General features: G+C 46.1%; 1 protein-coding gene across 2 annotated transcripts in view; it reads right to left on the minus strand.

The window, feature by feature from the left end:
* Positions 1-476: 476 nt before the first annotated feature.
* pdcd2l (programmed cell death 2-like) overlaps positions 477-11,286 on the minus strand; it is a 21,940-nt gene continuing 11,130 nt past the window's right edge. The window contains exons 3-7 of one of the 2 annotated variants that reach the window (XM_043706526.1): positions 11,016-11,076; positions 9,963-10,312; positions 8,531-8,644; positions 5,000-5,148; positions 477-653 (exon numbers count right to left, since the gene is read on the minus strand). In XM_043706526.1, the coding sequence (XP_043562461.1) occupies positions 592-653; positions 5,000-5,148; positions 8,531-8,644; positions 9,963-10,312; positions 11,016-11,076 (736 nt within the window). In that variant the 3' untranslated portion in view covers positions 477-591. Of the gene's footprint in view, positions 659-4,999; positions 5,149-8,530; positions 8,645-9,962; positions 10,313-11,015; positions 11,077-11,286 lie in introns of both variants that reach the window. The other variant, XM_043706525.1, reaches the window with a different exon arrangement.

Here is an 11,286-nt window from a genome sequence, read left to right on the forward strand (position 1 = left end):
GACAACACATCGATCCTGGGACAGGCTAAGCAAAGACATGCCAGAGAATTCCTAGAGGCCTGGCACTCCAACCATAACGCCATATACAAACACATAGATCTAGATACCATCTATCAACCCCCCTCAGAAAACGAACAGGAAATGACATCACCACAAACCCCAGGGACCCCATCCAGGACAAACATAAATAGAAAGCAGGAGACAACAGCTTCCCTTCACTTGGAGGTCGCCACTGATGATGTTACCTAGCCAGGTAATAAAATGTCTGGATATCAAACCTACATCTCAGCGAGCAAGCCTACACCCTAAACCTCAACCTGAGCTACAAATCTTCACAAACCTTGCAAAAAGTTGTACAAGGTGCTATGGAAATGCAAGTCTTTCTCATGGTGGAGGCTACAGATCCATCTGGTGCCCAAATGTGGAATTGCAGCCAAGCTCCCAGCACAACTTCATACCAACAGCAGGACTCCAGGTTTCAGATCAAACACTGCTTTTATTTCGAACAAAATCACTAATGATTAATGTCTATTGAAGAAGTGCTGGTCCGGATCTGCCTGCACAAAAGCACTTTCCTCTACTGGTGTCTGGTTAGTGGGACTCCAGCAACTCCTCTGACACGTGTAGATTAACACCGTCCCAAACTCCACACTCTGTTCTGCAAAAAGAATAATTTTTTTTGTATTTTTCATGAAAATAAATGTTTCTGACAGGCTCAAAGTCGAGAAGGATATATCACAGGCCAGCAGGAGGCCAATCAGCCCATCCTAGGAGAGGGGTGGATATGATTGGAGCAATAGGAGGGGTGAACTGGAGAGGGAGGATGGAACTGCAAAGATGCATGACAGGTCAGAATATTGTTCATTTTCTGAAGTTTTAATCCAATGATTAATAGGGAGGGAAACAATAGCGTATGAAAAAAAATTAGTTAGAAAAATAGAACAGATAGCAAGAGTTTCAATAGTTATTTAAAAAGTGTAAACAAAGTGAACATTGACCTGATCGAAAGGAGTCTGGAGAATTAATAATATGAAAAAAGAGGAAATGGCAGGTAAATTGAACATATAGTCTTCACTATACAGGATACAAATAACATCCCAGAAACAGGAGGGAGGCATTCAGAAAAAGTATAATCACCATGGACTGGGGCGGTCAGTTGTCTGGGTGGTCAATGCAGAGTGATGTGAACAGAGTGGGTTCAATTCCTGCACTAACTGATGTTACCCTGAAGGACTCTCCCTGTCAACCCCATCTCTATGACTCTATGACTCTCTCCTTGCCTGAGGCGTTGTGACCCTCAGGTTAAACCTCCAGCAGCTGTCTACTCTCGGATGAGAGGAGCTCATGGTCTGGTAAGACGATGGACAACATGACCATTTACTGAGTAAATTGTTGGATGCAGAAGTTGAGTGGCCTGACCCACTTTACATTCGGGTATAGCAGGCGTGGCTGGCGAGACAGTTGCTGCATTGAGGAAAATGAAAAACAAATTCACTAGATTTCAGGCAGTTTCCAGTAGAGTGGATGACCATTAATGTGACTCCTTTTTTCAAAAAAGAAGAAAGTAAAGTAGGAATTTATAGGCCAATTATCTTAAAATGGTAAAGCTGTTCCTTAAAGACATAATTAGCAAGTCCCTTCATCCCATCACTACTCCTCGCCTAAAGCCCAAATGTTAGTGTGAAAGTGTATGTGACTACAGCACCTCAGACTAGTCCAAACTACTTGACAGACAATGATATGGTTTGGAAACATTGTCACTGATATCGGAAACTCAGCAGCCAAATTATGCACAGCAAGCACCCACAAACAGCAATGTAATGAGTAGATCAGCTGCTTTTAGTGATGCTGGTTGAAGGGTGTTGTCCAGGACACATTCCTTCAAAATATTACCTTTCGGGATCGACAGGACCTTTTACTTTGATCCTGGGGCAGGCAGCTCTTTGGTTTAAATCTCACCCAAAAAACAGCAGCAGAAAATCATCTTAGGACCCGGATGTGTTTTGTGTCCAGTGTCTCTGATTGGAGAGTGTGCACTGGATCTCAGAGTGGACAAGAGTAGCCATTGCAGGGAGCTATCACAGGGTAGAGCACAGAGTGGCCTTCTACTGTCATTCTCTATTCACTTTCAAAAGCTTGACTCGTACAAGTGTGATGCTCTAAGTCAAATTGACTGGACAATGAGTGTAAACGCAGATCCAAAGAAGGTGGAGATAAACCTGAGCAGTTTGTACAGGGTGGACACAGTGTCTGTGAGCAGATCCTTCCCTTTGGGCTCAGTAGAGAACTTCCCTTTTCTTGCATACCTGGGAGTGATGACCAAGTGTAGTTTTCCGGATTGGAAGATGGGAATCAGCTAAACTCTGATTGAGGTAAAGGGTGGGGGCACATATGGGAGAAAAGGAAGAGATGAAGCACAAGGAGGGTAGGGTTGGAATAGCCCCATTTCTCAGTGATTTCTGAGAACAATTTCTCAAAATTATCAATCAATTCTCAAACAGCTGAACCTCCCCTGAACTGAGTCTGTCTGAAGAAGAGTCACCAAGTGGCTATTGGTGGAAGTGCAACTCTCGCTGTAACAACTTCACCAATATTATACAGTTATGTGTATAGCACCTACAACACAGCAACATGTCATGAGCACAAGTGTAAATCAGAATTTTAAAAACTGATGGTGAGTTTTAGGGAGGGACTTCCAGAGCTGAAGGTACAGCCGATCAGTGGAGGGACTGATCTGAGATCAGGAGGGAGGATCTGAGTTGCGGTTTGGAGGATAATTAGAGGGGGTGGTGGGGAGGTGTCTAGGGAGGGATTTAAAAGCAAGGAGGAGCATTTTCATTTTGAGAAAATTGGCAGCTGGTAGTGGTCAGTTCATGTTAAACAGAACTCGATATTAGGAACTGCTGGGGTTTGGGTGAACGCTGGGGCAGGGTGTGTAAAATAGGGGCAGGTGGGGAGAAATCGGCCAGAATAGAACTGTCATGACAGGGATCAGCCAACTAAGTCCAAGATGAGGAGGAACTTCTCCTGAAGGGAGTGAATCTGAGGAATTGTTTATCATAGTGGGCTGTCGAGGCTGGGTCATTCAGTACATTCAGTGGTGAATGCACAGGTTCATAATCAGTAAAGGAATCAAGGGTTAAGAGGTAAAGGCACGAAAATGGGGTGGAGGATAATCAGATCGCCAATGATTTGATGGGCTGAATGGCCTACTGCTACTCCTATGTTTTAACATTTTCTGTAATTTAATATCGCTACAACCTCTCTCAGTATCATGTGCCTCTATCACAGATTGGAGACAACCACATCCCTCATGCAACCTCTCTGAAACATTTAATTTTCTTAAATATAAAACAGTAAAGGGGGGCAGCTGCAAGATTTCAAGCTTCATTGATGAAGGAAAAATCATTTCAGTCACAAACCTCTCCTCTAAACCTGTGACACAGAGTGAAGGACTACATTTCTCTAGCGCCAGGCAGAACCTCAGTCCGAATGACTTGACAGACATTGGTATGGTTTGGAAATGTTGTCACTGATGTCAGAAACTCAGCAACCAAATTGTGCACAGCAAGCTCCCACAAACAACAATGCAATGAACAGATCAGGTGCTTATAGTGATGTTGGTTGAAGGATATTGTCCTGGAGCTGGGATGGGTTGGGGGGGGGGAAGGAAGGAGGAGATGTATTCCTTCAAAATACTGCCTTTCAGTATTGACAGGAACTTTTACACTGATCCTAGGGTAGTCACCTCTTTGGTTTAAATCTCACCCAAAACAACAGCAGCAGAAAATCATGTTAGGACCCTGAAGGTGTTTTATGCCCAGTGTCTCTGACTGGAGACTGTACACTGGATCTCAGAGTGGGCAGAGTAGCCATTACAGGGAGCTATCACAAGATAGAGCACAGAGTGGCCTTCTCCTGTCATTCTCTATTCACTTTCAAAAGCTTGACTTGTACAAGTGTGATACCCCTGAAACTCACTGTCAGTCCGAGGTGAGAGACAGGCACAGAAGTGGAGTTAAGGGAACAACTCAGGTGAGCTATTACATTATGGACTTGCAGAGCAGATTCGAGGGGCTGAATGGCCTACTCATGCATCTTATGACCCAATGATCTCATTACTGTTTCTGATATTACAACAATGCATTAGATTATGATCCTGATTGAGACATATAAGATTATTAAAGGATTGGACACTCTGGCAGCAGGAAACATGTTTCCACTGATGGGTGAGTGCCGAACCAGAGGACACAGCTTAAAAATACGGGGTAGACCATTTAGGACAGAGATGAGGAGAAACGTCTTCACCCAGAGAGTGGTGGCTGTGTGGAATTCTCTGCCCTAGAGGGCAGTGGAGGCCCAGTCCCTGGATTCATTTAAGAAAAAGTTGGATAGAGAGCTCTCAAGGATAGTGGAATCAAGGGTTATGGAGATAAGGCAGGAACAGGATACTGATTAAGGATGATCAGCCATGATCATATTGAATGGTGGGGCAGGCTCGAAGGGCAGAATGGCCTACTCCTGCATCTATTGGCTATTACTTAGAGTGTGGAAACAGGCCCTTCGGCCCAACAAGTCCACACCGACCCTCCGAAGAGCAACCCACCCAGACCTACTCCCCTACATTTACCCCTTCACCTAACACTATGGGCAATTTAGCATGGCCAATTCACCTAACCTGCACGTTTTTGGACTGAGAGAGGAAACCGGAGCACCCAGAGGAAACCCACGCAGACACACGGGGAGAATGTGCAAACTCCACACAGACAGTCGCCTGAGGTGGGAATTGAACCTGGGTCTCTGGCGCTGTGAGGCACCACCGTGCTGCCCAATAACCAATCCAATCATTATAAGGGCAGAATGAAGATGGGAAAGGGCTATCCAAATGTAAGACCTTTTTTAGTGTCTTCAAGTACATTATAAACAGAACAAGACAATCAAGGTTCACCCTCAGTAACCATCGTGTTCAGGCACCAATCCCCCAGGTCCTAGCACCTACCTTGGCTGCTTGAACCTTTCAACATGTTAACCAGAGCAGGCATCAGCTGGAACTCAAACACCCTGGGACTGGTACAGAGCTCACACACAGAGGCTGCTGACTCCATTCCCAGTGGGGACAGCAGTAATGGGCTCCCATTCCAGCAATACCTGAGGCATAATTTCAACACAAATCAAACAAAAGTGTTAGATCACCATGAACTGACAAACCAATATAATGCCATGGCAGTAATTCAGACCCACAGCAACTGGCATTTATATAGCACCTACCATAATTGAATCTCCCCAAGGTGCTTCACAGAAGTATAGATCAAACCAAATTTGTCCCTGAGCCATGTGAGTAGGAATCAGCAAAGATGAACTAAGCTCCCTCCGAGGGGTAGGTTTGAAGGAACACCTTAAAGCAAGAATTTGAGGTGGAGTTTGGGGAGGGACTTCCAGAACATAATGGCCCAGCCGCTAATGGCAGAGCAATGGGAAGTGGGAATGCTGGAGGAGTGCAGAGATCCCCTGGAAGAAGTGGAGTAGGGTGGACAGAGGCACTGGAAGGATTTGAAAAAAGGAGGAGAATTTTAACATGGATGCATTACAGGACCAGGGTCCAAAAACTCTGAGCACTGGGAAGGGGGTGGGGGGTGAGAACATCTTGGAGAGAGTCAGGAGAGGGGTAGCAACGTTTGGATTGGGCTGATGATGAGAGCTCAGAGTGTTGGAATAGCTGGAGATAACAGTGAGGAAAAGCATCTCCTTCCACTAAGAGACAAATGGCGATGTCCTCAGCTCAGACTCTGCTACTCATTCTCTGAACAGGACCTTCGTGTAGTTAATCAATCAGCAGCAGCTCTAGCTGAGAGGCCAATATTCCTGGCTTACACTCAGTAGGTTGGAGTTTGAAGGACAAAGCTCTCGGCTGACTCTCTGGGATAGTTTAGGAGGACTGCTTCACTCTCCGAGTTAACAAATATAGGGCGAGGATAAAGCTTGGCCCTTCCTACCTGCCGTGTAAACCCCATACAGCCGCTATTATGAAGCAGAGATGGGGAATTCCTGACCGCGACCCCGTCAATATTTATTCCTCAACTAACAACATTAGAGACAGATTACCCAATCACTTTCACCCTTTTTGGGATCTGACTGTTCACAAATTGGCAGCCATGATTCATATAGTTATGGGAAGGCAATAGCCTAGTGGTATCATCGCTAGACTATTAATCTAGAAACTCAGCTAATGTTCTGGGGACCAGGGTCAAATGGCAGAGGGTGGAATTTGAATTAAATCTAAAGAAATAAAAATCAGGAATTAAGAGTCTAATGACCATGAAACTATTGTCAAGTTTTGGAAAAATCCCATCTGGGTCACTAATATCCTTTAGGAAAGGAAACTCCATCCTTACCTGGCCTGGCCCACATGTGACTTCAGACCCGCAGCTATTTCCCATTTCCTGGACTCTCAGCTCGTTCAGGCACGATTCTAACTTGCCTGCAGACAGCTAGCCTCACCAAGCTGGCACAGGCTCCAGTTTCTCCAAGGCCCGGCTTTGCTCAGCTTCAGCAAGTCAATCCTGACAGTGGGTTTCCATCAACCACACTCTCAGCTGCCCTGACTTCCTCATGGCTCAGATACCCTGAGCCCTAACTGGTTGGAGTCTGCTAACAGCACTGACATTGCATGACTAACTGGTGTGCTCCTGTCACCGTTGGCCTGTTCTGAGGGTCTGACTGAAACCCATGGAATAAGCCCCACTCTTACTGCTCAATAACCAGGAGTGTAACTCTGCATTGAAAGCTGTGGTTCAGGGATGTTACAGTAGTCACAGATGGCTGCTTTATACAGTACAAATGGGTATAAAGGACAAGTAAATTTCGTTATAGTCGGCCCTCTGGAACTTTTTGATTTATTTATTTATGGGATGAGGGCATCTCTGGCTAGGCAGCATTTATTGCCCAACCCTAATTGTCCAGAGGGCAGTTAAGAGTCAACCGCATTGCTGTGGGTCTGGAGTCACATGTAGGCCAGACCAGGTAAGGATGGCACTTTCCTTCCCTAAAGGACATTAGTGACCCAGATGGGTATTCCTGACAATTGACAAAAGTTTCATGGTCATCATTAGACTCGTAATTCCTGATTTTTTCTTTAGACTTAGTTCAAATCCCAACCTCTGCCCTTTGAACCCTGGAGCCCAGAACGTTAGCAGAATTTCTGGATTAATAGTCTAGCGATGATACCAGTTGGCTATTGCCTCCCCTTAACTGTGTGAATCATGGCTGACAATTTATGCACTGTAAGATCCCACAAAGTGTGCAAATGATTGGATAATCTGTCTCTGTAGCATTAGTTGAGGAATAAATAAAGATGAACAAACTACCAGAAGCTGAGGAATTGCTCAGAGAGTCTGTGACACAGGGCTTCTGAGGGCAGTCCAAAGCTAGGTCTTCATAATTTTGAGAGAGAAAATTGAAATCTCTTCTGACGAAGTTTGATGACCCACCGTATCACGGGCATTTAGAGGTGGCAGGAGGCACTATTTTGATTACACTAGCTATTTGATGTGCTCTCTAGTGTTTAGACAAGGTCAACCTGTTTCCCATGTTTGCCTCATGCTGCTTCTGGATATTAGAGTACAAACAGTATTTATATTTGTACTGTTGAAACCCTTTGTCAATAAACTCTGCCATGATGCTTAACTAAATTTGGTTTGTAGTAAACTAGTTATCGTTTGTTAACTACAGAATCCTGGCTGATGCATTTCTAAACTAAAAACAATCTGACACCTACATGATAGGAATAGCAACACCCTCAGCACATTCTAACCTCGTGTCAAAGAGTAAAGGAGAGGAACTTGGAAACGGTCAGTTCACTCCCACTCGCCAAGCTCCACTTCACAAACTCTATCATTGGCTGCAACGTGCTTTGGAATGCCCTGTGATCAGTAAGGGCACTATGTAAATGCAGGTCCTTTCTTTCTAAATTTGGGTTGTGACAGAGTGTTAGAACACAAATACTGTTGTGAGTAATGTACTGTCTCAGCCATGTGCAATAGGAGAGTGTGTTAAAGTTCTTCAGTACTTGTGTGTTGTGATCAGTGTATCATGTATTAGAGAGCGTATTGTGAACTTTAGTGCCTGAAGTCTCACTCCAGGTTCCCGTTGTTTGTGTCTATCATATAGATGGCTGTGTCATGTTCAGAATGGAAGTGATGAATGTAAACAGGTCACATTGTAGTGACACCCGCCCACCACTGGTGGTGCACTAGGCCTTTAGCTTTGCACTTCCCAATTCCTCTGTTTGTTCCGAGGATATTCCCATGCACCAGATTCCTATGTGCTCAACAACTCTAACCCTCTGCAGCCCAGATTTCCGGGATGTAACCATAAAACAAATCTCATCAAAAATTAATGGTTGGGGTATTTAAGTGTTTATTGGTTGAAAGATCTCCCATCCTCTAGCCCAACCAGGAAAGCCCAGGGCTCCAGGGGATTGACTGATGCAGTTTAAAAAAAAGTCCAGTTGGGGTTCCCTGGGACACCTCACCTTAAAATCTGATGAGGGCAGCTGGAAATGCGTTTCATGAATTTGTTGAACGTTCTGTCTCTGTGTTGAACTTGACTCTTCTCATATGTTTCTGGAGCTCCTTCACCGTCACAGCTGAGGGGGAGGAACAATAATGTTACACACGTTTTCCACAGTTCACAATCCTCAGGGGGTCATTCCATCGTTCTCTGGACCACAAAAAACCAAAACAACTGCGGATGCTGTAAGTCAGAAACAAAAACAGAAGTTGCTAGAAAAGCTTAACAGGTCTGGCAGTGTCTTTGGACAGAAATCAAAGTTAAGATCCGGTGACCCTACGTCAGAAAATGAAGGGTCACTCGACCCAAAACGCGAACTGATTTCTCTCCACAGATGCTGCCAGAACTTCTGTTCTTGTTGTAGCCCTCTGTCCCACAGCCAGCTGGGCATGGCACATGACTGGGCAACTCTCCAGGACCATGTGAGGAACATCAACAAGATCCCAAACATGTCCTCAGCTGAAGTATCAACAGGAGGAGGCCATTCAGCCCCTTCTCCAGCCTGTTGGACAGGAACAGGAAGTAGTCAAGTAGTCTTCTCCCACTCAATTCTTCCATTACTTTCTACATTCTGCATACAGTTTTCCAGGCTTCATTAACAGGGCCATAGAGCACAAGAGGGAGCAGGCGATGCTGAATCTGTACAGGACATTGCTTCAAGCTCAATTGGAGTATTGTGCACAGTTCCGGGGAGCACACTTTGGGAAGGATATGAACACATTGGAGAGAGTGTGGAAAGAGTTTACAGGAATGGTTCTGGGGGTGAGAGCCGTCAACGATGAGGACAGGTTGAAGAAGTTGGGATTGTTCTCTTTTGAGACGGTGATTTGAGAGAGGTTTTCAAAACAGAGTGAGCTGGGCAGAGTACAAAGGGAGAAATAATTACGGATGGATGACCTGTGTTGAACCCAGATTACAGGATAGTGATTGGAAATCTTTGGATAACTGATGTAGTTTTATCCAAAAACGGAGAAACAGTATTGGTGGATGTCAAAAGGAGTAAATCGTTTGAGATTGTTTTCTCAGTGAGAACCAGAAGGCACCGTGTTTTGTGAAAGGATGAAGTTTGCCATTCACTCCGTGAGCAGTTAGGTTCTGGATGTCTGGGTAGGGTCATGTTCCAGTGCACTGCATGGGGAATTAATGAGAAACAATGTGCAGTGTTCTGGGAAAGACAGGAGTTTGGCACCAAATCAAAATACTCAGAGAGAGACAATACAGGAACAGTGGGCCTCCTTCTGCACTGTAACCATCCCATGATGAGTGTTTCTTCCCCCTTTCCCGTGTACCTCGGCTATTGCCAGCAGTGGGTGGAGGGCGGGGAGTGAGGATCAGATGTTCCAGGTTTGTCACTGGCCCCTGGTTCTGGCCCCTCCAAAGAGAGAATCTCTCACCTGGAGAGAGGCAGCTGCTCCACACACACCCCCTCCCTCCTCTGGTACTCTGCTAGTAGCTCCTGCTCATGCTTGAAGCTGCTTTGGGAATGGGAATCTTCCTCCTCCATCACGCTGATATAGAACGGCTGGAATTCTGGCACTGTGCTTTGAGAGACCAGCCCCTGGCCCTCTGCTCCCTCCAGCAGGAGGGCCTCCAGTCGGGATGTCTGCTCCATCACCTCTCGTTCGGAGTCGGGGGCTGGGGTCTGCACTACTCCCTCAGTGCTGGACCCCCAGGGTTCCTCCATTCCCCAGTCATCAGCCTCGGGACACCAATCCTTCACAGTCACAGGAACAGGGACCATCTTCTACAGAAACAACAACAATAGATTGTAATGAGAACCTTGTTGATATCGACCGTCACACAAACCAAAACCATCCTGCATCAGAACACAGTAACCCCTTCCCCCAGCCTGTGGGGGCTGTGGGGCACAATGGGGTTAGATTGCAATTTAACATCTTCACTGGAGCTGAAGACAAGTGACAACACTGTGCTCTGGCACCATCTTGGATGACAGAATAAATTACAGAAATGGTAAAATACTGAATAAATAATATTAAATTGATGTTACTGAAACTGAAACAGCTTCAAACGTTTATCTTTCCTTCTCGGTATCCTTCAGCCTCTCTAATCCCCCAGTCCCCACCATCTGACACCAGCCCCCAGGCTCCAGGCAATCCACACCCTTCCTGCCTCCACTGTGATGGAGATACACGGTGCTCCCTAAGCACCAACCCTCAAACAACACCATGCTCCCTCACCGCTGACACTCTCTCTCTCTCTCCCTCCCTCCCTCACCGCTGACCCACCCTCTCTCCCTCCCTCCCTCACCGCTGACACTCTCTCCCTCCCTCCCTCACCGCTGCACTGCCAGAGTCAGCCCTGGATTTGTAAACAAGTTTCTGAGACAGAGTGAGAGTGCTCCTCATTGAGCCAGAGCTAACCATCTGGACAGGAGGGACAGAGGGACACTGGGACCGAACAACATGGGGACCGAGCGAGACTCTTACCTTTGCTGTAGTTTCCTGATTGAGAGGGGTCTCTAGGCATTCGGAGCGCAGCACCTTCCAGCTGGAGAACAAACGGTGAGACCATTAGCATCGTCCAGGATGTTCACACGCACCCCCACCACTTCACTCAATCAGTCTGTCACCAAACCCCTCCCCAATACTCACACCTCCTCATTTACTCAGTCTGTCAACCCCCATCACTCAATTGGTCACCAAACCCTCACTGTCACCAAACCCCTCCCTAAAATTCACCCCCCCTCACTGTCACCAA

The sequence above is a fragment of the Chiloscyllium plagiosum genome, chromosome 17 (genome assembly GCF_004010195.1).
Source record: "Chiloscyllium plagiosum isolate BGI_BamShark_2017 chromosome 17, ASM401019v2, whole genome shotgun sequence".
Classification (NCBI taxonomy): Eukaryota; Metazoa; Chordata; class Chondrichthyes; order Orectolobiformes; family Hemiscylliidae; genus Chiloscyllium; species Chiloscyllium plagiosum.